The sequence below is a fragment of the Salvelinus sp. IW2-2015 genome, linkage group LG1 (genome assembly GCF_002910315.2).
Source record: "Salvelinus sp. IW2-2015 linkage group LG1, ASM291031v2, whole genome shotgun sequence".
Lineage (NCBI taxonomy): Eukaryota > Metazoa > Chordata > Actinopteri > Salmoniformes > Salmonidae > Salvelinus > Salvelinus sp. IW2-2015.
The window spans coordinates 48,972,031-48,999,055 of record NC_036838.1 but is presented as its reverse complement, the minus strand read 5'-3'; the positions used below and the strand labels follow the sequence as shown (position 1 = coordinate 48,999,055).

Below are 27,025 nucleotides of genomic sequence, written 5' to 3'. Positions count from 1 at the left end.
ATTTTTACCATTATAACATTGTGCCACCAATAGGAGTAGCGTACAACATGATACAACGGAAACGTAATCTCATACTACCACATTTATGAGTTCTGACATAAGGCCTGCTCATGCCAACAGTCCCATCCCCTAGCCCTGTTTTAGTTAGACCCCTTTTCATTTCTCGACATTAAGTTGACATCTAGCTTATTATCATGATACATACAGATCCAAATATAGGGTTTATTGTTGATAATGTTGTTACAATCTTACAAATACAAAATATTATACACTACTGTACATCACTTTAATCGTGAATGTCCAAATGGGCCACAAAACTTCCACCTTGACGTAGACTTGAACATGAACTTCAACCTGGTAACACTTTTCTTATTTGCTCAAACTTCATACGCTGTCAACCATTTTCTGGTTTTAGTGTGTCTCTCTTGGGGACAATTTCTCCATCCCACTGCTGCAATTGGTTAAGGCTTTTGACGTTCATAAAGTGCTCTGAAGGAAAACGTGCTACGCAACTGAATGAATAGAAATTAATAGAAAGTTCATTAAATGACTGTCATAGACCTCTAAAGTCCTCCGGTTTTTATCTGAACTTGACTATTATGCCCTTTCAGCAGTTGGACTCTTAGGAAATGCAGAAAAAAAAGAGCTCGCATGAAACAACAATTTGGCAACAACAGGAATTTCTTTCATTTGTTGATTGAAGACCAAGCTTTGAAAGGATTTGTGTTCACTTGAAAAACATGAGAAATATCAAGCACGGTTGAAATGTGTATGTTTGATGGACAGATGAAGAGATAAGACATAATATATTCATGTTTACAAACAGGTTAATTTACACGTTCACTGATGTGTTTAAATACTTTTTAGTTGATATGAGTTCATTATATATTTTTGTAAATCACAAGACACTAAATTACCTCTTTTATATAACTATTCTTTATATCTCAGAAGATACAAAATAGTAATTTAGAATACATATACTTTATTCTGTAAAAAATTATATATTGGGAGATTTGTTAGGTTAAACAAGGAGGATGTTTGTTACATGTGGCTTGGGTCTGACCAACGATAGAATACAATACAGTATACAGTAGCTACAGAATAACAATATATTCTGTGACTCCTGGGACAGCTCCAGCGCAAATCCATTTCTCACTTTGCGATCTAGGGGTCAAAAGTTGGTGGGCTCATTTTCAACAGAGGGCATTCAGAACAGCTTTACAGTCTTTTTCTGCTGTGGTTGTAATGTTTTTTTTTAGCTTGTGAGGTCACCTTATATCAGCTCCTTTTACAGTGTTCGGGTCTGTCTGTCTGTCTGTCTGTGCACATGTGTGTTTGAATATATATTCAGCTACATCAGACCAAAGTGCCAGGGTCAGCACTGGGCTCCTTTGGAGTCATGTCTTGCATCTGAGGATGAATGGGCTCTTGATAGAGTGAGAACTCCATTGACCTGCCATAGAGAGGGCACAAATCATTACAGTACTCAGCAAACAAACATGATCAAAAGTACTCTAATGTGCACCTGAGTGAATGTTACCAACAATCATTCCTAAGTAGAGAAATACTCACCTTCCATGCAGTGGGTGGCCATGGAAGCTGGCTGACTGAGACATCTGGGACCTATGGAGTGGATCACCTTGTATAGACTGAGCCTGGTGCACCAAAGGGTGGGGGTGTGAGAGACGGGAGACCCCTGCATCYTGCCCCTTTGATGTAGTGGTAGGGTAGCCGAGGGCGTTCCTCAGATACCAGTCTCTGAGACCCTCCAGCGCCAAGGCTTTATGCAGACTCCTCGTCGAGTCCTCAGGGGTGGGGAGAGAGAACTGGGGAGGCCTGCGATTGAATGATGGGCCGGACAGCTCAGTCTGGAAGGGGTGCAGGTTGGGAATGGAGGAGGTAGTGGAGCTTGGGGCAGGGTGGGGAGACTCATAGGCAGAGAGCAGGATGGCGTCCTGCTGCAGGGGGATGAAGGGTCCGCAGGACTTGGTCCGGGTGACTTTGACTCTGCGATGCTCTGCCTGGGAGCTATGGATCACTCTGGGACTGTAGGAAGGGGCAGCGCTGGGAAGATGCACCTGGGAGTGGGAGAAGCCATTGGCGTGAGGAGGCACTGCAGCAGTGGACGATCGAGGAGAGGAAATGTCCTGCCAGATTCTACCTGTTGACTGGTACAGCTGGTGTTGCACTTGCATCCTCTGTTGCTTTCCCCAGATGTAATCCATTAGGAGCTCGTTGTAACCCCCCCCTTCTGCTGCTTCTACTCTCCCACCCATGGACAGCCGCAGGTTGGCCTGCTCCTGTCTCTCAGGACTGCCCAGGTGGATGTGCCTCAGCTTGCCGTCAGTGAGGGCCTCAGAGCTTTTGTAAGGCCCTCCTCTGGGGGGCATCCCATTCCTGGTGGCTGGGTCCTCGGGGAGACTGGAGCGGTCAAGCAGGGCCTCAGAACTGTTGCTCCGCCGGGCACGGGAGCTGTAAGGGCAGCCTCTGCGCTCCGAGGAGGAGCCTTCCTGGGCCAGGGGCTCCATATGTGGTACATCCAGGCTGCCAGACCACTGCTTTAGTGAAATCCCACCAGAGTCATCTGATCTGAAGGAGCGATAGAGAGCAATGAGCATTTGATGGGCTTATTGTGATAGTGTGTTTACATTATGACAATAACCTATCTTTACATTTAGATTTTCAAATGATTGAATTTGTCATATCAAACCTATGAATACAAAAATAAATTTAAAAAAAGAGCATGATATAAGTCAATATAACACTAAGCACCTGACTTCTCACAAAATAAAATCATCTTGGGAGCCTTGACTGGAATCTTGAGAGCCATCGTGGCATGTTCTGTAGCCTAATTACCTGCTGCACTCATTGGTCATTCGGTAAGCCTCTCTGTCATCATAGTGGGTGGGTAGCAGTGGATGTGCTGCATTAAGCAGAAGCACTGGACCAGAGGAGGAATATTACCTGACATGAACACTGATTGGGGCGGTTCGGGCGAGGGGGGGGGAAGCAGGAACACTTCTGCCTTCAACATTAGATGCACTCCTTGGTAGAGAATGACTAGGGCTAGGGAAAAACATCAGAACATAGCATTAGACACAAAAAGAAGGAGTGCTTTACACATATATACAGTCTTGGCCAAAAGTTTTGAGAATGACACAAATATTAAATTTCACAAAGTCTGCTGCCTCAGTGTCTTTAGATATTTTTGTCAGATGTTACTATGTAATACTGAAGTATAATTACAAGCATTTCATAAGTGTCAAAGGCAGGAAGGAAGTTGATGCAAAGAGTCAATATTTGCAGTGTTGACCCTTCTTTTTCAAGACCTCTGCAATTCACCCTGGCATGCTGTCAATAAACTTCTGGGCCACATCCTGACTGATGGCAGCCCATTCTTGCATAATCAATGCTTGGAGTTTGTCAGAATTTGTGGGGTTTTGTCTGTCCACCCACCTCTTGAGGATTGACCACAAATTCTCAATGGGTTCTTAAGGTCTGGGGAGTTTCCTGGCCATGGACCCAAAATATCGATGTTTTGTTCCCCGAGCCACTTAGTTATCACTTTTGCCTTATGGCAAGGTGCTCCATCATGCTGGAAAAGGCATTGTTCGTCACCAAACTGTTCCTGGATGGTTGGGCGAAGATGCTCTCGGAGGATGTGTTGGTACCATTCTTTATTCATGGCTGTGTTCTTAGGCAAAATTGTGAGTGAGCCCACTCCCTTGGCTGAGAAGCAACCCCACACATGAATGGTCTCAGGATGCTTTACTGTTGGCATGACACAGGACTGATGGTAGCGCTCACCTTGTCTTCTCCGGACAAGCTTTTTCCGGATGCCCCAAACAATTGGAAAGGGGATTCATCAGAGAAAATTACTTTACCCCAGTCCTCAGCAGTCCAATCCCTGTACCTTTTGCAGAATATCAGTCTGTCCCTGATGTTTTCCCTGGAGAGAAGTGGCTTCTTTGCTGCCCTTCTTGACACCAGGCCATCCTCCAAAAGTCTTTGCCTCACTGTGCGTGCAGTTGCACTCACACCTGCCTGCTGCCATTCCTGAGCAAGCTCTGTACTGGTGGTGCCCCGATCCCGCAGCTGAATCAACTTTAGGAGATGGTCCTGGCGCTTGCTGGACTTTCTTGGGCACCCTGAAGCCTTCTTCACAACAACTGAACCGCTCTCGAAGTTCTTGATGATCCGATAAATGGTTGATTTAGGTGCAATCTTACTGGCAGCAATATCCTTGCCTGTGAAGCCCTTTTTGTGCAAAGCAATGATGACGGCACTTGTTTCCTTGCAGGTAACCATGGATGACAGAGGAAGAACAATGATTCCAAGCACCACCCTCCTTTTGAAGCTTCCAGTCTGTTATTCGAACTCAATCAACATGACAGAGTGATCTCCAGCCTTGTCCTCGTCAACACTCACACCTGTGTTAACGAGAGAATCACTGACATGATGTCAGCTGGTCCTCTTGTGGCAGGGCAGAAATGCAGTGGAAATGTTTTTGGGGAATTCAGTTCATTTGCATGGCAAAGAGGGACTTTGCAATTAATTGCAATTCATCTGATCACTCTTCATAACATTCTGGAGTATATGCAAATTGCCATCATACAAACTGAGGCAGCAGACTTTGTGAAAATTAATATTTGTGTCATTCTCAAAAGTTTTGGCCACGACTGTACACACACACACACAGTGACATTACCTGATAGAGCTGGTCACAGAGTTACGGCGTGTTCTCATTTCATAGTATATCTCCACTGGGGACAGTTTCCTACAGACCTGGTGGTCTGGGCTGCCCAGACGGGGCTGGGACATGGAGCGGTGGTCTTCTGCCACACTGGGAGAGGACTCCTCTGAGGGAGGGAGAATATGGGGTTTGGTCTTAACTAGAGTCACTAACTCACAATTGACACGCAATTACAGTAAACAGGTAATTCTCTTTCATGAACATAATCAGGCAGCAGCCGTGTAATTCAGAATTTAACGAGGAGAAATGTGATTCTTCGCCCCTCTCATTTTCAAGATCTGTCATCCAGTAACTGATTTATAAACTATGAATGTGAAGAGCACCAAATAATACAATCGCTCTTTTTCTGCGGCATCACAGAATAATGTAATGATACTAACTCCGCCTAGACATTTTGAGAATATTTTGCACAACTGATGTACAGTTGAAGTCGGAAGTCTACATACACCACAGCCAAATACATTTTAACTCAGTTTTTCACAATTCCTGACATTTAATCCTAGTAAAAATTCCCTGTTTAAGGTCAGTTAGGATCACCACTTTATTTTAAGAATGTGAAATGTCAGAATAATAGTAGAGAGAATGATTTATTTCAGCTTTTATTTCTTTCATCACATTCCCAGTGGGTCAGAAGTTTACATACACTCAATTAGTATTTGGTAGCATTGCCTTTAAATTGTTTAACTTTGGTCAAACTTTTCGGGTAGCCTTCCACAAGCTTCCCACAATAAGTTGGATAAATGTTGGCCCATTCCTTCTTACAGAGCTGGTGTAACTGAGTCATGTTTGTAGGCCTCCTTGCTTTTCAGTTCTGCCCACAAATTTTCTATAGGATTGAGGTCAGGGCTTGTGATGGCCACTCCAATACCTTGACTTTGTTGTCCTTAAGCCCTTTTGCCACAAATTTGGAAGTATTCTTGGTGTCATTGTCCATTTGGAAGTCCCATTTGCGACCAAGCTTTAACTTCCTGACTGATGTCTTGAGATGCTTCAATATATCCACATAATATTCCTCCCTCATGATGCCATCTATTTTGTGAAGAGCACCAGTCCCTCCTGCAGCAAAGCGCTGCCACCCACATGCTTCACGGTGGGGATGGTGTTCTTCGGCTTGCAAGCCTCCCCCTTCTTCCTCTAAACATAACAATGGTCATTATGGCCAAACAGTTCTATTTTTGTTTCATCAGACCAGAGGACATTTCTCCAAAAAGTTAAATTTTTGTCCCCATGTGCAGTTTCAAACCATAGTCTGGCTTTTTTATGGCAGTTTTGGAGCAGTGGCTTCTTCCTTGCTGAACGGCCTTTCAGGTTATGTCGATATAGGACTTGTTTTACTGTGGAAATAGATGCTTTTGTACCTGTTTCCTCCAGCATCTTCACAAGGTCCTTTGCTGTTGTTCTGGGATTGATTTGCACAGAACGCATCTTCTTCCTGAGCGGTATGACGGCTGCGTGGTCTACATGGTGTTTATAGTTGCGTACTATTGTTTGTACAGATGAATGCGGTACCTTCAGGCGTTTGGAAATAAATGTCCAAGTAGATGTCCTAACCGACTTGCCAAAACTATAGTTTGTTAACAAGAAATTTGTGGAGTGGTTGAAAAACGAGTTTTAATGACTCTAACCTAAGTGTATGTAAACTTCCAACTTCAACTGTATTTGTGGAACAGACAAAGATAACTGTTCAATGATTTTACAGACCAGCTTTTACAGATTCAGTTGTTATTATTGCATTTGCAGCTCTGGCTGACTCACCATTGTCATGGGACGTTGAATCTGACATGGAGCTAGTACTCTCCGACATCACTGTGTCCTCTGGAAGATAAACAAACACAACCTGTCATCACAGGCAACAACAACCTCAGTAATACATAATAAATAAAGATGTTTTATTGTCACATATACTGGATAGGTACAGTGAAATGTTGTTTTACACGGTACAACACAGGCAGGAAATGGAGACCAAATACACAGGCCATCACAGCATCGGAAAGGAGAGGAAACTGGCTCATATAAAAGTTCAATTCTATGTGTGGTGAGAGGTTGTTCAGCCTTTTCTCTGTGGATATCATGGTACTGTAACATTGTGCAATATCTTTATGTATAGCTGTTAATACATCTTGGAACTCTTGCTGTATGCAGTACTACCTTACCTGTGTGGCATCCACGGTGAACGGTCCTCCTGCTGTTGGGGACATTCCTGTCTGGCTCCGAGTGTCTGTACAGAGCACCACTGAAGAGTGTTTTCATCTGCCTTCGCTGACCTGTCTCATCCTGCACAAAGCAAAAACTTAGTCAGTGATGTGTTGATAACCAGTATTAACAGACATATAGGTCCTCTGTGACCAGTGTCATAGTCTCTGAATGTTCTCTGACCTCTCCCTTGGTGTTGTTATGTGCCAGGCCAGCCCTGCGCTGTACAACGGGAGCTCTCTCTCCTGTCTCCAGGGGGAAAGCATGTGGGACCATCCCGGTCAGCTCCTGCAGATATTTTCATACTTCTTTTTACCACTATTTTCATACGGCCAATGCCAAGTCAAATTTCATACTGTCTGTAATTAAATATATCAAATAGCAATAGGAACAAACATAATAAACATTTGTATCATACACAGGCTGGAGACTGTAACAGTGTATATTAAAATTAGCTAGAACTAATGCTACTGTGATAATATGAACATTGGTCAATAATAGTATCATTTGAATGGTAGTGCATCAAACCACCACATCTAATGCACTAAACAGTATATAGAGAGCATTTCCATGCATGAATAATCTTAGTCTGGAGAGAAACTGAGACACATCTGTGTTGAATTCTAAACCAAAATCAGGGGAAATGTGTGAAACAGCTGTGAGTGAAAAGCTGGATTTGGTACCTGGTAAAGTATTTTGGTCTCTGTCTCTGGAGAAATCAGGCTAACATTCATATGCTTTCGCTACATATTCTTGACTGACACTGCTCTGCAAGGGGAAAATGTTAAAGGGTGACTGCACTTCCTGATTTTACCTCGTTTTAGATTTGGTTTATTAAGAAAGGCTCGCGGCCATGACTGAATTAGAACGTGAGTTGGTAAAGTTTTTAACGTTTTTTTTTCATTTAAACTAGGCAAGTCAGTTAATAACAAATTCTTCTTTACAATGAGGGCCTACCCCGGCCAAACCTGGTCCAATTGTGCGCCGCCATATAGGACTCCCAATCATGGCCGGATGTGATGAAGCCTGGATTCAAACCAGAGACTGCAGTGATGCCTCTTGCACTGAGATGCAGTGCCTTAGACCGCTGCGCCACTCGGGAGTCTAGGTGTGTGTTTTGATGTGGGTGTCTCTTGTGTGTGTTCGCAGGTGGGAAGAGTTAGCCAATTTATTTCGGCAATTAGCTTTAGCCGGCTGGTGTGCGACTGTGGCAAAGTTGGTTTGACTTTGGATAGCCTCCGGGGCTAGTTAGGAGCTGTCAATAAATTACACATTGTAAATGAGACAATATTTTGTTGCTCACCTTTTAGTTCTCATTAAATGCTTTCAATATTTGTAAATCCATTTCTACAAGTTATCGTTGGTTTGAGATTTTTAAGTCATTGAAATTTTAACATATTGTTCCATGTACATTGTGTAATTTGCAGAAGGTCCCTAACTAGCCCTATAGGGATTTCCAAAGTCAACCCAAATTTACCACAGCATTACAATTGGGTCACATACAGCTGCACTCTGAAATGCTGATTACTTGTGTGCTGCCAGCTGTGGGCACGTGGACATTGTGATGCAATTTCGACCACAAGTCTCACAAAACTCTGTTTTTGACGAGAATGACTTTGACCAAAATTATCCTATTTACACTTTGTCAATTTTGACAGTAGAATAAATGTTTCTGACTCATTTCAATGCCACTTAGGCTGTTTCCTAAACAAGAAGTTGCTTTTTAAGGGCAGTTGCTCTTTAAACTTTGCTTTGTAACAACAAGTTGCCAAAAATTGTTCTTTCATCTGTGCAGCCAAACTCATTGAGCCTGGTTTATTATTTCAGGTGGTTGAGGTTTACAGGGGTTGAGAGCTTCTCTGTATTGAGTCAGATACAGAAAACAAACCTAACGTTGGTTCTTGCTTTCCATTAATCTGATAAAGCACACGTCTCGATAGCATGGCTTGGGTGTATGGAGCCATTCCCTCTAACGTGCTTTGAGCCCTACAATAGTTTAAAGGTAGGAGAGAGGAACTGACCTGAGCCCAAAAATGGTTAAAAGGTAGGGGAGAGGAACTGACCTGAGCCCGAAAATGGTTAAAAGGTAGGGGAGAGGAACTGACCTGAGCCTGAAAATGGTTAAAAGTAGGGGAGAGGAACTGACCTGAGACCTACAATAGTTAAAAGGTAGGGGAGAGGAACTGACCTGAGACCTACAATAGTTAAAAGGTAGGAGAGAGGAACTGACCTGAGACCTACAATAGTTAAAAGGTAGGAGAGAGGAACTGACCGCCTCCAGCAGACACACTTGTCTCAGCTCTCCCACTCGGCTGCTGAGGATGTCCTCCAGGATTTGCTTTCTCTCCTGTAGTGCGGAGATGCGCTCAGCTTGCAGCTTGCTGTCCTGATCTACACACCAAAAAACACGTCAACATGTTCAGTTAAGACAACAATTATACAATTACTACGTAACAGCAATGGTGTTACTAAGTACCTAATATCAGAAACCCAGAACTAAAATATTGCGTACTTGTGCCAGATGCTCGATTAAGTTCTGGGGGCAGATGTGTTAACAATCAAGCTTCATTTATATAGCTGATTTCAGACATAAATGTAACACAATGCACTTAACCCCCCCCGGCAGGTAGCCTAGTGGTTAGAGCGTTGGACTGGTAGCAAGATCAAAATCCCCGAGCTGACAAGGTAAAAATCTGTTGTTCTGCCCCTGAACAAGGCAGTTAACCCACTGTTCCTAGGCCGTCATTGAAAATAAGAATTTGTTATTAACTGACTTGCCTAGTTAAATAAAGGTAAAAMATTTTTTTTTTAAATAACTAGCCCCCCCAGAAACAAAACAACAATGAAAATAAAAAACATAATTATGTTAAGAGGATAGAAAAAACTAAACAATTACAAAAACTGAAATACTAAAAAAGCACCCTAAGGAAAAGCAAAGCTAGAAAAGTGTGTTTTAAGATCCCTTTTAAATATGTCTACAATTTCGGCCCCCCTCAGGTTCTCTGGCAGGCTATTCCAGAGGCAGGGAACATAGTAACTAAAAGCTGCCTCTCCATGCCTCTTGGTCCTAGGCTTTGGGATAGTTAAAAGGCCAGTACCAGAGGACCTGAGGGACCTACTGGGTACATAACTCAAAAGCATGTCTGATAGTTAGAAAACATACTACAACGAAGAGCGGAAGCAAGGCGGTTGCTCCACCCCACTTTCTCTGCAAGTTTTGGGCAGGTCTATGGGCCAAATGTCCCATGCCCTTCCGAAATTCGAAAGATGCAAATACCCGCGAAATCGGGAATTGTCCAAATTATCGGTGACAAAGAAATCTGTACAACGGAACAAAGTTCCTTGTTAGTCGTCACATCCCAGTCTGTTGACAGACACCACGATACCATCCTATCTTACATGCGTCTGTCCACGCGAGATTACTAAATACCCCAACATCTCTTTGTGAAGGTGTAAAACTCACCTGGAGACCCCACACCCATGGATGTGAGGAGACGCCCTTTGACATCCATGTGGTCTGATTCGTGAGGTCTTGCTTCTCAAACCTCAGCGAATCAAAACCTCACCTACTGAGAGAGTGCAATGTGGTTACCTAATAGAAATGGGACAAATAATTTGGCATAGAGAACAGGTTGGCTTAAATATTCAAATACCTTGCAACTTCAAGCATATGTTCTCCAGGTGTCTGGTTAGCCATCTATTTTTGTTAAGCCAGTAAGAAATGTGCGTCTTCCACTAGTCCCCAAAAGTAAAGTGATCCCAGCCACCACCAGTGGGGGGAGCCACTATGCCTCTCTTCAAGTGTCCAATGTTAAATCCTGTAACAGAAAGAGACAGAGCATTTACATTTTAAGTAATGTGACTAAACACAAATAGGCCTACAGTTAACACAGAATGTGACAGACTATCAGACCTAGCCTGTCTATGTCCATTGTATGTGCATTATTGAAAAAGTATGCTTTTTGGAATTTGTATGGCTTCACGTTAACAGGTTCATTCAAAGGTTTTCTTAAGCACGGCTGTGCTGCTGTCGTAGGGACGAGGAGGAGCCGATCTGCCTGTCTGACTGCCTGTCTGACTATCTATACTAAACAAAAATATAAATTCAACAATCAACAAAAGATTTTACTGAGTTACAGTTCATATAAGGAAATCAGTCAATCGAAATAAATTCATTAGCCCCTAATCTATGGATTTCACATGATTGGGAATACAGATATGCATCAGTTGGTCACAGATACCTTAATACATCAGATAACCAGTCAGTATCTGTTGTGACCACCATTTGCCTCATGCAGCGCGACACATCTCCTTCGCATAGAGTTGATCACTGATGATTGTTGCCTGTGGAATGTTGTTCCACTCCTCTTCAAAGGCTTTACAAAGTTGCTGGATATTGGGGGGGAACTGGAACACGCTGTCGTACACGTCGATCCAGAGCATCCCAAACGTGCTCAATGGGAGACATTTCTGGTGAGTATGCAGGCCATGGAGGAACTGGGATATTCTCAGCTTCCAGGAATTGTGTACAGATCCCTGCGACATGGGGCTGTGCATTATCAAGATGAAACATGAGGTGATGAGGGCGGATGAATGCCACGACAATGGGCCTCAGGATCTCGTCACGGTATCTCTGTGCATTCAAATTCCCATTGATAAAACGCAATTGTGTTCATTTTCCGTAGCTTATGCCTGCCTGCCCATACCATAACCCCACCATGGGGCACTCTATTCACAACGTTGACATCAACAAACTGATCACCCACACGACGCCACACACGCTGTCGGCCATTTGCCCGCTACAGTTGAAACCGGGATTCATCTGTGAAGAGCACACTTCTCCAGTGTGTCAGTGGCCATCGAAGGAGAGCATTCGCCCACTGAAGTTGGTTACGACACCAAACTGCAGTCAGGTCAAGACCCTGGTGAGGACAAAGAGCACGCAGATGAGCTTCCCTGAGACGGTTTCTGACAGTTTGTGCAGAAATTATTCGGTTGTGCAAGCCCACACTTTCAGCAACTGTCCGGGTGGCTGTTCTCAGACGATCCAGCAGGTGAAGAAACCAGATGTGGAGGTCCTGGGCTGGCGTGGTGGTCTGCGGTTGTGAGGCCGGTTGGACGTACTGCCAAATTCTCTAAGACGACGTGGGAGGCGGCTTACGGTAGAGAAATTTGCATTCAAATTTCTGGCAACAGCTCTGGTGGACATTCCTGCAGTCAGCATGCCAATTGCACGCTCCCTCTAAACTTGGAGACATCTGTGGCATTGTGTTGTGTGACAAAACTGCACATTTTAGAGGGGCCTTTTATTGTCCCCAGCACAAGGTGCACCTGTGTAAAGATTATGCTGTCTAATCAGATTCTTGATATGCCACACCTGTCAGGTGGATGTATTGTCTTGGAAAAGGAGAAATGCACACTAACACGGATGTGAACTAATTTGTGCACAACATTTGGGAGAAATAAGCTTTTTGTTAATATGGACATTTTCTGGGATCTTTTATTTCAGCTCGTGAAACATGGGACCAACATTTTACATGTTGCGTTCATATTTTTCTTTACTGTAGGTAAAATGTATCTCTTAGCGCTGACAATAATGTCTTAGAAGACGAGTGAGAGCGAAACAGCATAAATAATGTATGGAGAAGAAAAGATGGAGAGAAACCTAAACCACGTGTGTGTTTAATGTCTCAATTGTCAAATTGTCTCAATTGTAATACAAAAAAAAGAATGAACCAAAAGTAACAGCAATGACCTTGCCCTGAAAGTAAGACAAAACATACTGTGTTTATGCACAGTTGTACACATTCACTGAAGACAGCAGGGACCCAACATTTTATATTGTGACAGCATTCTCCACACAGTGGCTCCAAAACTTGTTTGTGTTGTGAGGCGAGCCTTTGGGATTTTCTTGTAACTCACCAAATAAACAAAAACAATATTTTTTGTCAGAAACCCAGGAACATGGCTCACAAGTGGGTCCTGAAGAATCATTTTGGAAAAGATGTTGTAAGGGGGTTAACAGAGATACACTACATGACCAAAAGTACGTGGACACCTCCTCGTCGAACATCTCATTGCAAAATCATGGGCATTCATATGGAGTCACTCCAGAGAACGTGTTTCCACTGCTCCAGAGTCCAATGGCGGCAAGCTTTACACCACTCCAGTCGACGCTTGGCATTGCGCATGGTGATCTTAGGCTTGTGTGCAGCTGCTGGGCCATTGAAACCCATTTCATGAAGCTCCCGACGAACAGTTCTTGTGCAGACGTGGCTTCCAGATGCAGTTTGGAACTTGGTAGTGAGTGTTGTAACCGAGGACAGACGATTTTTACGCGCTTCAGCAGTCAGCAGTTAGCCTACCACTTTGCAGCTCAGCCGTTGTTGCTCCTAAACGTTTTTACTTCACAATAACAGCGCTTACAGTTGACTGGGGCAGCTCTAGCAGGGCAGACATTTGACTAACTGACTTGTTGGAAAGGTGGCATCCTATGACAGTGCCAAGTTGAAAGTTACTGAGCTCTTCAGTAAGGCCATTATTATGCCAATGTTTGTCTATGGAGATTGCATGACTGTGTGCTCGATTTTATACACCTGTCAGCAATGGGTGTGGCTGAAATAGTCAAATCCACTCATTTGAAGGGGTGTCCACATACTTTGTATACACAGTGTATATCTGACATCTCAACAAGAACCTTTGAAGCCTGCCGGCATTGGCCAAAGCTTGCTCATCTCAGTCTAAATAAGTCAAGAGGTAGCCTATCATTCTACTTTATGGTATTATCCTGAATTCCATGAAAGCTTTGTTCCAAATCAGGCCTTATTCCCTTACGTTACAAAGAGAGCAAACAGAAGTGATACTATTCAGTGCCAAAGCATCTCTCGCTGAGACTCCAGAATCTCAGTCATAAACAACAGGCAGCTCCTTGCAGTCTACTAAATAATAAAATGCTTCTTTCCTAAACAAAACACCATCAACAACACAGAATGCCTCTAGGGGTAAGACTACGGTTTGATCATTTCTAAGATGTGTACAGATAACGGCACCATATTATCATAGTTAAAAATGTAACATTTATCTACCACCTCAGTCATACAATACAAGAACTCCATGCTTCACATACACTATATGTCCAAAAGTATGTGGACACTTGCTCGTCAAACATCTCATTCTAAAATCATGGGCATTAAAATGGAGTTGGTCCCCCCCTTTGCTGCTATAACAACCTCCACTTTTCTGGGAAGGCTTTCTACTAGATGTTGGAACATTGCTATGGGGACTTGCTTCCATTCAGCCACAAGATTAGGCCTGGCTCGCAGTTGGCGTTCCAATTCCTCCCAAAGGTGTTCGATGGGGTTGAGGTCAGGGTTCTGTGCAGGCCAGTCAAGTTCTTCCACAACAATCTTGACAAACCATTTCTGTATGGCTATAGCTTTGTGCACGGGGGCATTGTCATGCTGAAACAGGAAAGGGCCTTCCCCAAACTCTTGCCACAAAGTTGGAAGCACAGAATCATCTAGAATGTCATTGTATGCTGTAGCGTTAAGATTTCCCTTCACTGGAATTAAGGGGCCTAACCCAAACCATGAAAAACAGCCCGAGACATTTATTCCTCCTCCACCAAACTTTACAGTTGGCACTACGCCTTGGAGCAGGTAGCGTTTTCCTGGCATCCACCAAACCCAGATTCGTCCGTCGGACTGCCAGATGGTGAAGTGTTATTCATCACTCCAGAGTCCAATGGCGGCTTGTGTGCGGCTGCTCGGCCATGGAAACCCATTTCATGAAGCTCCCGACGAACAGCTCTTGTGCTGACGTTGCACGATTTTTACACGCTGATCGCTTCAGCACCCGGCAGACCTGTTCTGTGAGCTTGTGTGGCCTACCAATTCGTGGCTGAGCCGATGTTTCTCCTAGACGTTTACACTTCACAATAACAACACTTACAGTTGAACGGGGCAGCTCTAGCAGGGCAGAAATTTGACGAATGAACTTGTTGGAAAGGTGGCATGCTATGACGGTCCCACGTTGAAAGTCACTGAGCTCTTCAGTAAGGCCATTGTACTGCCAATGTTTGTCTATGGAGACTACATGGCTGTGTGCTCGATTTTATACACCTGTCAGCAATGGGTGTGGCTTAAATAGCTTAATCCACTATTTGAAGGGGTGTCCACATACTTTTGTATATATAGTTTACCTCACACATTTCACATGGGCTCCAGTCATGGAATTGAGGCGGTCCTGTTTGCTCATACTAGTGTGAAGTTCCCCCTGTGTGACCTATTGAGAGACACAGAGGAGCCTCTTAAACAAACAACTGTCACAGTAACGATTCACTGTGTATTGACACTGACAGTCTGACCCAGCCCATCACATGAATCCACTCCATTCTTATTCATTTAACTTAATCTGCACTGAAGAGGACATTGTTATTGACCAAAGGGAGGTGGTTTACCAAAATTTGACCAAAATTCTTAACAATGTGCCATTCAACAGTCTAAAAAAACATGGGGATAAGGAGCAAGACAGAGATTGAGAGGAAAAATGGAGAGACAGACAGGAACAGTTGGGTTTACCAGCAGGAACAGCTGGGTTTACCAACAGGGACAGCTGGGTTTACCAACAGGGACAGCTGGGTTTACCAACAGGGACAGCTGGGTGTTCTCTTGGAGGGAAGTGGCGAGTTGATGCCTGGAGCCATAAGGTAGGCATCTAGGATTATTTTCCTTAACACAAACCAATCAATACACAAAGCACAGCAAGGCAGTGTGAGTAGCTAGATCTCAACATTCCACAATCAGTTTAGAATGTTTATAAATAATCAAGATAAGTTCATAAGTAATCAAGGGAAACATGGCGTGAGAGGGGTGAGGACCGGGGGTGTCTGGTAAAACACAACAGGACTCCTATGGTGTGAGTCAGAGGTAGCTACTGACACATCAGGATGGCAGATGTGTTCTGAGAACACACATTTGTTCACAGGTACAATAACTCAGCACTAAAATCACATTCCTGAGTGAATCCTACAGGAAAGAAAGGAGTTTTAGAGGAAAATCCACACTCAGTAAAACCAAATTTGATGAGAGACAGATCATAGAAACAACAGGGATTAACTAGATGAAATGGACACCTGGGAGTTTTAACAATATGATAAGGCTATAGGAAGGGTTGGGGAGTAACTGATTACATGTAATCTGATTACCAAAAAACAAAATGTATTCAGTCATGATTGATACAACAATGGCGCCAGAGGGGAGGGCTGCCGTCTTATCGGCTCCAACCAACCATGCTATTTAAAAAATAAAAATTGCGTTGTTCGTAAGTTGTTTAGTACATAATGTTGCTGCTACTGTCTCTTATGACCGAAAAGAGTTTCTGGACATCAGAACTGCAATTGCTCACCTCAAGCTGGACGAAGAGTTCTTCAATGAGTCGGACGGGAGGGATATACTACTACAGACACCCGACCAGGCCCAGATCCCCGTGATTCGCTGGAGAAGGAAACAGAGATTTCATGGAAAAAGATCAGGGTGCCTTGCAAGGATCAGGTGACGAGTGGCTAATTCCGTCCTTCCGTCCTGCTAGCTAATGTTCAATCGCTGGAAAATAAATGGGACGAGCTGAAAGCACATATATCCTACCAACGGGACATTAAAAACTGTAATAACTTATGTTTCACCAAGTCGTGACTGAACGACGACATTAAGAACATACAGCTGGTGGGTTATACACTCCATTGGCAGGACAGAATAGCAGCCTCTTGTAAGACACGGGGCGGGGGCCTATGCATATATGTGAACAACAGCTGGTGCACGATATCTAAGGAAGACTCAAGGTTTTTCTCGCCAGAGGTAAAGTTTCTCATGATAAGCTGTAGACCACACCATCTACCTAGAGAGTTTTCATCTGTATTTTTCGTAGCTGTCCACCACAGACCGATGCTGGCACTAAAACCGTGCTCAATGAGCTGTATACCGCCATAAGCAAACAAGAAAACGCTCATCCAGAGGCACCGCTCCTATTGGCCGGGGACTTTAATGCAGGGAAACTTAAATCAGTTTTACCTCATTTCTATCAGCATGTTAAATGTGCAACCACAGGGGAAAAAATTCTAGACAACCTTTACTCCACACACAGAGATGCGTACAAAGCTCTCAATCGCCCTCCATTTGGCAAATCTGACCATAATTATATCCTCCTGATTCCTGCTTACAAGCAAAAATTAAAGCAGGAAACACCAGTGACTCGGTCTATAAAAAAAAGTGGTAAGATGAAGCAGATGCTAAACTACAGAACTACTGGAATATGTTCCGGGATTCTTCCAATGGCATTGAGGAGTACACCACATCAGTCATTGGCTTTATCAATAAGTGCATCGAGGACATTGTCCGAACAGTGACTGTACGTACATTCCCCAACCAGAAGCCATGGATTACAGGCAACATTCGCACTGAGCAAAAGGGTAGTGCTGCCGCTTTCAAGGAGCGGGACTCTAACCCGGAAGCTTATAAGAAATCGRGCTATGCCCTCCGACGAACCATCAAACAGGCAATGCGTCAATACAGGACTAAGATCAAATCGTACTACACCGGCTCCAACGCTCATCGAATGTGGAAGGGCTTTCAAACTATTACAGACTACAAAGGTAAGCAAAGCCGAGAGCTGCCCAGTGACACAAGCCTACCAGATGAGCTAAATAACTTATATGCTCGCTTCGAGGCAAGTAACACTGAAACATGCATGAGAGCATCAGCTGTTCCGGACGACCGTGTGATCACGCTCTCCGCAGCCAATGTGAGTAAGAGCTTCAAACAGGTCAACATTCACAAGGCTGCAGGGCCAGACGAATTACCAGGACGTGTACTCCGAGCATGCGCTGACCAACTTGCAAGTGTCTTCACTGACATTTTCAACCTCTCCCTGTCTGAGTCTGTAATACCAACATGTTTCAGGCAGACCTCCATAGTGTTCTTGGGCACAGCGACTAAGGTAACCTGCCTAAATGAGTACCGACCCGTAGCACTCACGTCTGTAGCCATGAAATGCTTTGAAAGGCTGGTCATTGCTCACATCAACACCATTATCCCAGAAACCCTAGACCGATTCTAATTTGCATATGGCACCAACAGATTCACAGATGATGCACTCTCTATTGCACTCCACACTGCCCTTTCACACCTGGACATGCTATTGTGAATGCTAGTGTGAATGCTATTTGTTGACTGCAGTTCAGCGTTCAACACCATAGTGCCCTCAAAGATCATCACTAAGCTAAGGACCCTAGGACTAAACACCTCCCTCTGCAACTGGATCCTGGACTTCCTGACAGGCCGCCCCCAGGTGGTAAGGGTAGGTAACAACACATCAGCCACGCTGATCCTCAAAAAGGGGGCCCCTCAGTGGTGCGTGCTCAGCCACCTCCTGTACTCCCTGTTCACTCATGACTGCACGGCCAAGCACGACTCCAACACCATCATTCAATTTGCTGATGACACAAAAGTGGTAGGCCTGATCACCGACAACGATGAGACAGCCTATAGGGAGGAGGTCAGAGACCTGACCGTGTGGTGCAAGGACAACAACCTCTCCCTCAACGTGCTCAAGACAAAGGAAATGATTGTAGACTACAGGAAAAGGAGGACTGAGCACGCCCCCATTTGCATCTACAGGGCTGTAGTGGAGTAGGTTGATGTGGACGCCAAGATCCTTGTCATTCATATCCCAACAAACTAACATGGTCCAAGCACACCAAGACAGTCGTGGAGAGGGCACGACAAAACCTATTCTCCCCTTGGAGACTAAAAATATTTGGCTTTAAAAAAAAAAAGGTAGGCCAGTTGAGAACAAGTTCTCATTTACAACTGCGACCTGGCCAAGATAAAGCAAAGCAGTGCAACAAAAACAACAACACAGAGTTACACATGGAATAAACAAATGTACAGTCAATAACACAACAGAAAATGACTATATACAGTGTGTGCAAATGGTGTGAGGAGGTAAGGCAACAAATAGGCCATAGTAGCGAAGTAATTACAATTTAGCAAATTAACACTGGAGTGATAGATGTGCAGATGATGATGTGCAAGTAGAAATACTGGTGTGCAAAAGAGCAAAAAATAAATAAAACAATATGGGGATGCGGTAGGTAGATTGGATAGGCTATTTACAGATGGGCTGTGTACAGCTGCAGTGATCGGTAAGCTGCTCAGATAACTGATGCTTAAAGTTAGTGAGGGAGATATAAGTCTCCAACTTCAGCAATTTTTGCAATTCGTTCCAGTCATTGGCAGCAGAGAACTGGAAGGAAAAGCGGCCAAAGTAGGTGTTGGCTTTGGGGGTGACCAGTGAGATATACCTGCTGGAGCGCGTGCTACGGGTGGGTGTTGTAATGGTGACCAGTGAGCTGAGATAAGGCGGAGCTTTACCTAGCAAAGACTTATAGATGACCTGGAGCCAGTGGGTTTGGCGACGAGTATGAAGCAAGGGCCAGCCGACGAGAGCATACAAGTCGCAGTGGTGGGTGGTATATGGGGCTTTGCTGACAAAACGGATGGCACTGTGATAGACTGCATCCAATTTGCAGAGTAGAGTTTTGGAGGCTATTTTGTAAATGACATCGCCGAAGTCGAGGATCAGTGGATATTCCGTTTTACGAGGGTATGTTTGGCAGCATGAGTGAAGGAGGCTTTGTTGTGAAATAGGAAGCCGATTCTAGATTTAATTTTGGATTGGAGATGTTTAATGTGAGTCTGGAAGGAGAGTTTACAGTCTAGCCAGACACCTAGGTATTTGTAGTTGTCCACATATTCTAAGTCAGAACCGTCCAGAGTAGTGATGCTAGTCGTGCGGGCGGTGTGGGCAGCGATCGGTTGAAAAGCATGCATTTAGTTTTACTAGCGTTTCAGAGCATTTGGAGGCCACGGAAGGAGTGTTGTATGGCATTGAAGCTTGTTTGTAGGTTTGTTAACACAGTGACCAAAGAAGGGCCAGATGTATACAGAATGGTGTCGTCTGCGTAGAGGTGGATCAGGGAATCACCCGCAGAAAGAGCGACATCGTTGATATATACAGAGAAAAGAGTTGGCACAAGAATTGAACCTGTGTCACCCCCATAGAGACTGCCAGAGGTCCGGACAACAGGCCCTCCGATTTGACACACTGAACTCTATCTGAGAAGTAGTTGGTGAACCAGGCGAGGCAGTCATTTGAGAAACCAAGGCTGTTGAGTCTGCCGATAAGAATACGGTGATTGACAGAGTCGAAAGCCTTGGCCAGGTTGATGAAGACGGCTGCACAGTACTGTCTTTTATCGACGGCGGTTATGATATCGTTTAGTACCTTGAGCGTGGCTGAGCTGCACCCATGACCAGCTCGGAAACCCGGATTGCACAGCGGAGAAGGTACGGTGGGATTCGAAATGGTCAGTGATCTGTTTGTTAACTTGGCATGGGTCCTCAGAGAATCCTGACGGGTTGCATCCCTGCCTGGTATGGCAACTGCTCGGCCTCCGACCGTAAGGCACTACAGAGGGTAGTGCGTACAGCCCAGTACATCACTGGGGCCAAGCTTCCTGCCATCCAGGACCTATATACCAGGCGGAGTCAGAGGAAGGCCCTAAAAATTGTCAAGGACTTCAGCCACCCTAGTCATAGACTGTTCTCTGCAAGCGGTACCGGAGCGCCAAGTCTAGGTCCAAGAGGCTAAATAGGTCCAAGAGGCTAAATAGCTTCTACCCCAAGCCATAAGACTCCTGAATAGCTAATCAAATGGCTACCCAGACTATTTGCATTCCCCCCCAGAACGCTGCTGCTACTCTCTGTTATTATCTATGCATAGTCACTTTAATAACTCTACCTACAAGTACATATTACCTCAATTACCTCGACACCGGTGCCCCCGCACATTGACATTGACTCTGTCCCGGTACCCCCTGTATATAGCCCCGCTATTGTTATTTACTGCTGCTCTTTAATATTTGTTATTCTTCTCTCTTACTTGTTTTTTTGTTCTGTTTTTTGAGGTATTTTCTTAAAACTGCATTGTTGGTTAAGTAAGCATTTCACTGTAAGGTCTACACCTGTTGTATTCGGCGCATGTGACAAATACAATTTGATTTGATGTTACAAGCTAAAATATTGTAATCAGATTACAGATACAGATTTTGAAAAACTAGATGATTACTAGTTTGCCTTGGCAGCAGCTAATGGGGATCCATAATAAATACAAATACTTTTAAATTCAGAAAGAATGTTTGCGAAAAAATACAATGACACCTTTCTGTTTTCTCAATGACATGGTACTCTCTGGTACTTTTGTATACTTTTTAGACAGTTGTCCCATCGCGCACTAGCGACTCCTGTGGCGGACCGGGCGCAGTACACGCTGACCTGACACGTTCGCCAGGTGTACAGTGTTTCCTCCGACACATTGGTGTGGCTGACTTCCGGGTTAAATGGGCATTGTGCCAAGAAGCAGTGCGGCTTGGTTGGGTTGTGTTTCGGAGGACGCACGGCTCTCGACCTTCGCCTCTCCTGAGTCCGTACGGGAGTTGCAGCGATGAGACAAGACTATACCTACCAATTGGATACCACGAAATTGGGGAGGTACATTTTTTMGGGGGGGGAATAAAGGTAAGGTAATAAAGGTAATATAGGTAAGGAAAAACCCTGGCTATAGGCTACAGGAAATATATAGGACAAAACAAAGGAAGATGCTAGGAGTTAGACAATGGTTATGGTGATAAAGATGAGCTGTGGAGGGAAACATGCGTATTAAAACATGAACTGTACTGTGAGCGCAGGCAGGCAGCCCCTGTGCAGCATGCAAACCAGCCAGGAGTTTAATATTTAATTCCAGGGGGATGGACACAAGGTCAAGGCTGCAGGGTAGGGCAGGCCTCTCTCTCTCTCTCTACCATGTTCACTCTCACAACACCACGTATCCTTACAAACTTAGCTTATTATATGATAATATTCACAAGCTGTATAGCCCCACCACTGCAGGTCAGGCAAAAACCCATACACAGCTCAGTTAACAAATTGTCTGTCCAAATAACTATTCATTTGCATATTTAGTGCATACTACTTTAAATAATGTGATATAGGCTACTTCTGTATGTCATTGCCAAAGGGAAATCCTTTGTTATTCATAGCAACCCGATACCTTGATACTGTTATGATGTTGATGCTAGAAGCAGACACAGAACAGCAGCTGAAATGTGACCTCGGCTCCAGTGCAGACAGACAGGGTAGGATCCAGTGACACAGTCACTCCTGGTAGTGGCTACAACCATTATTTACACAGCTGCTGGCTGCTTCTGTCATGAACTGTTAAACGACACAAACTCACTTCAACAGATATGCTACATATACACTAATAAGTAACCAATTTTTTTAAGTAACATTCTCTGACCAGCATCCTTTTTTTAGAAGAGATCTCTCTCATAAGTAAGCATTTCTGTATCACACAGATGTCTTTAAAATACCGGCTCTCTTCTGTAGCTGTGCCACATTTTCTCTGTGTTCGTTCACGTTACTTTCTTCACCTGACTTAATTCTGATAATAATAGTGTAGTAATGTATGCACTATTCCCAGAGGACAGTTAGGGAGACTAAACCATTACCATAACATAAGGGGTGGAGGATAGAAAGTTAACAAGAGAACTGAGGAAATGCCCACAACTGGGAAGGAACTTCAATTGAAAATGAGTTTGAAATACATATCTTAGCATATGCATTTTGGCCAAAAATAAGTTTACCATTTAGTTAATTCTATAGTCATTTTAATTTGCTTACCCCTCAAAATGTCCAATGTTGGTTTTGCCCGAGATAGGTGAGTCAAGGGGCTCCAAGAGAAAGTAGGCATATGCTTGTTCTGGCTCTAGCTGTTCTCCCTGTATAATATAACAATATAATTATTTCCTAATCTAAAGAATGAAGATCATAAAAGACATGAAGTCAAAAAGAGCTAATTGGTGCACTAAAAGTCATGTTTTTAGTCAGCAGAAGGAGGGAAGCCATTTTGTTAGTAAATACAGTCCTCGGGATGTATTATGGTCTGGTCTGCCTGCCTCATTCAACAAGCTGCACCTGAACAGCCAGCCACCAGCTGGATCCTGTGGAGGGTTTATGGAGGGTTGGAGGGTCAGGTGACATTCCAATATGATCTCTTCTCACTCTTTGTACCTCCCTGAACTACTGATCATAACATGCTTATCAGCACAGCCCTGGGTAGTTTAGCACATGGGGGCTAATCCTATGGCAAGCCCAGTATTCCCATTTTGAAACCCTTCCCTCTGCCCTTGATGGCTCGCTCCCCTATGTCGATCTGAAACAACTGTACAGGAGAAAGCAATCCAGTGATTCCTCCCCCTACTAGATATCTGGTAGGTTCAAAGTAGAAGAGTATGGAACGTGTCCCTATGTCCAGGGAGATAATTAATATACTGTTTTCCCATGATCCATAATACATGAAGGGATCTCTATGTATTCCAAATCAAATGTTATGTCACATGCACCAAATACATCGGGTATAGACTTTACCGTGAAATGCTTGCTTACYAGCCCTTCAACAACGCACAGTTAAAAAATAATAATCCAAAGAAGGCCTTGAAGTGAAAAATGTTGTCCTCGTAATCGCCAGCGCTTGATATTGGTTCAAAAAAATCTTGACACATCACAATGTGTATGATACAAGGTATACCACTTTGTGCACTTTCACCTATCCAACTGAGACTGGGTCAGTTTGGGTGTGACCCAAGGAGATCCTTGAGTAGATCCTTATGTCCAGCAGCTTATAAGTACTTTCATGGAACATCAAGCAAGTTGCTCGAATCCTATCAGTCCGTGTCAGTTGGACATAAATGGCATGGACACGGTGTCTCGTTGGCGGACAATTAGACAACAGACAATTATGTTTGTTTCCACCTGTGTCTGAAAACTCCCTTTCCACGCCGTGAAGTGGAATTGACTGTACATAGAATGCTTTATAGACAAGTAGAATAATCATTCTACCGATTTAACAATGACATGAAGGCCAAACCAACCTGTAATTCATACATCAAATGAATGACTGGRTCTAGTTAACTTGGGCTTCAAGAAAATAGTGTGCACAAACCATACCCCTATAGACAAGCACTCAAAAAGTTTACTGTCTGCCATCCACTGACTTTCTGACAATTGTTTACTTCACGTTCTGTAACATCCTCTAATMGTCATGCATAATGAACTCAAAGACCATGCAAAAAAGATCACTTCTAAAGTGATCCGTACCAAAAATGTAACACTGCATTGGCAACAACGTAGAAAATCCCTTTCTGAGAACAGCAGTGTTTCTCAGACAGACCAAAGCAACAGCAGTGAATTACCCTGAGGCACTGTCCAGGACAGATTTGGACAAGTCCCTCAGATCCTGGCAGCTCTAGATATCCTTGTTCAAGAATGTGTTCATAAGTGTTAATACCAGCACTGGTTAAATGAGTGTGGGAACATGCACACCTTACAGACATCATCTCTAATAACTCCACTGTTAAAGCTGAAATGATAAACAAAGTAACCATCTTAAAAGTTAAATCTGTAGGACAGTCTTAGACACTAAAAGGGACAGATTACAAAGAAATTGCTTTGGAAAACAAGCAGTAAAAATTCTACGTTGTAACTGCATTAACTATTGATGGGCCCTGTGTACTTACTGTATGTATATGTATGTTCCATATCATCCTATGCATGTATGCAGCAACAGCTCGAGGAGATGATACACGTATGTCAGAAAATACTACAAACATACAATTTTGCAGTATTCAGAATAAAATCTTGAAATCTCCTGGCAATTTAGTGTCCAACACGATATGGGAAGTCATCAATGTGTCATGATGAAATGTCAAAATGTACGGTATGCTACAACCAGTAGTAATCACAACCCCAAATAGACAGATGTTTTGGTTTTTCATGTGAGACAGGATTAGAACGCAGTGGGAAGGCAACAAATACATTACCGTGTCAGTAGTGAGGTTGTCAAATAGTATAATTATAAAAAATATATATTACTGATTAAAAATTGTAATTCTAACAGCGAGAGACATATGGCCATCACTACCATTCAATTAAACCCGGTTAAATAGGCTAAAACAGCAATAGCCTACGCAGATGGACACCAACAGTAGGGTTGATGAAGGCATGCATTGCATTTCTTTATTGCGTCAGGACAGACTTTGAATGCACGTTTTGGCTGTAAAGTAATTCTACAAAATTATATTGCAGAAGGTTACTTGCCTGAAAAAGAACCCAGTGATGAAGATTTGAAATCGCAAATTAACGAAGACGTGCCATGAACTCATGTATTGTGGCTACAATATTTTCCGTGATGTACACGTCCCTATAATGTTACAACGAAGAGTTCATAGAGCCTATAGAATCCCATCCCTGAGAATATGACTGATGTGTGCTGAGGTCTCCATGGTGCTGTTCAATGTTGTAAAGCCACGGGAGACTGCCCGATCAAAGCCTCGAGATTATGTTCTTTGACTAAAATGTTACAATGTAGCCTAGCAATTGCCCATTCGCTATAATTTCCAGATATTGTTCTTCTGCGTATCCAATGTGGCTCCATATTACAATTGAAATTCATCAGCTGCCCTTTTCTCGCGCGTCTACAACCCCCATCCTCCCTTGCGTCGATGCCTTGCGCTGCGCATCTCAAACAAACGTGAAATCTGTTTTCACGGGAAAGGTTGTCCTACTTGGATAAGATATGTTTTTAATAGCATGCTTCATGTCACACAATTACAATTTAACTCATGTTTTAGAATTAAATAAATACCTGCGTTTTGCAAGAATACATGTTCAAGGCGCTCGTGTCGTCCTGCATTACCGTTTGCTCAATTCACAAACCATGGTCACACCTAATATATAAATTAGTAACGCGCTTCAGCCTTARAAAATAACCAAATAGCCTATAGCTAGAAGACCGAGGTAGTTTCTTTCAGTATGGTCATTCACTGCCTCCTGTTGTACCCTCATATTTAAAAATCCTATCCTGAATTATTTTTTGTTGTTGAAAAAATGTGCTTGCCTTTTATACAATATAAATTAATTTAATGAATCACAGCCATTTGTTTGGCTAAAATACTTCCCATATTTACATCGTAAACCACCACTTAATTTGGAAAAATAGGCTTTATTAAAAATCAGCAGAATTTGCTCATTTTACAAACGCATATTTCTCCATGATACCAAACCTTATAAAGAAACTCAATGGCATAGCAGTGTAAAGTAGAAAGAACACACTGATCAGAGCATAGACTGTAAAAAGAAGGACCAGAACCATAGGAATAGAACTCACAGGTCATGACAGAATCATTTCAGTGTTTACTTTTTTCAAATGCAGATTTTAATTTCATGTAAAATAAATGTTTTAGAAAACAGCTTTAAAGAGAACTAAGTACTAATGCTTCAATTTGAGCACATCTGTATTTTTCAGATGTGTCTATCTGAATAGAGCAACCTCACTGTAGATACTTAACAGAATCTCCATGAGCAGTGAAAGATATAACATGCTACCGACAGAGTCATTTAAATCAAGCAAGCCGTTTGGCTGTGGTTCTCTTCAGATGATGATTGACAATGGCAATGGGAAGATGACGCTTATAAGGATTATGACTGTCTCACCCTCTAGAAGAGGTTCTGGAAGCCCTGCTCTCAAAACAACAACATTGGGTTAGATCAGCCAACGGTTGACAGAATGTGATAATCCCATACATTTAGGTCTTCATGTGGGACATTGGTTTCACATATTGATTAATTTATAAATCAATGATCTAATCGAACAATGTTCATGTGCTTATGGTCAAGGTTGAAGGTTGCTTACGTTACCAAGATAAACCACTTATTATCTATCTAAATGAGGAAATGTGGATGCACTGTGACCTTCCACACTGAGCACTAAACAAGAGAAAAATAAACAGAACACACGGTTCACATTGGGTGTCAGAGAGCGGCTGAAAGCTATAATATCTGTATTCTGTACTAGTGCCTCAATAAACCTGAAAAGCTATTGCAAAAAAGCAGGCTTTAAACRATA

At 43.3% G+C, this 27,025-nt stretch overlaps 1 protein-coding gene across 4 annotated transcripts; it reads right to left on the bottom strand.

Annotated features, from left to right (window-relative positions):
- Window positions 1-210: 210 nt before the first annotated feature.
- On the bottom strand, window positions 211-16,576 carry ccdc120b (coiled-coil domain containing 120b). Of its 4 annotated transcripts, XM_023995283.2 has the most exons (12): window positions 16,352-16,576; window positions 15,147-15,229; window positions 10,600-10,764; window positions 10,410-10,515; window positions 9,219-9,337; window positions 7,130-7,234; window positions 6,907-7,027; window positions 6,509-6,568; window positions 4,709-4,859; window positions 2,965-3,066; window positions 1,573-2,589; window positions 211-1,453 (listed from the first exon to the last, which is right to left on the bottom strand). In XM_023995283.2, the coding sequence occupies exons 4-12, from the start codon at window positions 10,456-10,458 to the stop codon at window positions 1,357-1,359; spliced, it is 1,821 nt and encodes a 606-aa protein (XP_023851051.1). In that variant the 5' UTR covers window positions 10,459-10,515; window positions 10,600-10,764; window positions 15,147-15,229; window positions 16,352-16,576; the 3' UTR covers window positions 211-1,356. The 4 variants fall into 4 exon arrangements, with proteins under 4 accessions (XP_023851051.1, XP_023851034.1, XP_023851069.1 ...); XM_023995266.2 differs by lacking the exon at window positions 15,147-15,229; XM_023995301.2 differs by lacking the exon at window positions 15,147-15,229 and having other exon boundaries at window positions 10,410-10,512.
- Between the last annotated feature and the right edge of the window lie 10,449 nt (window positions 16,577-27,025).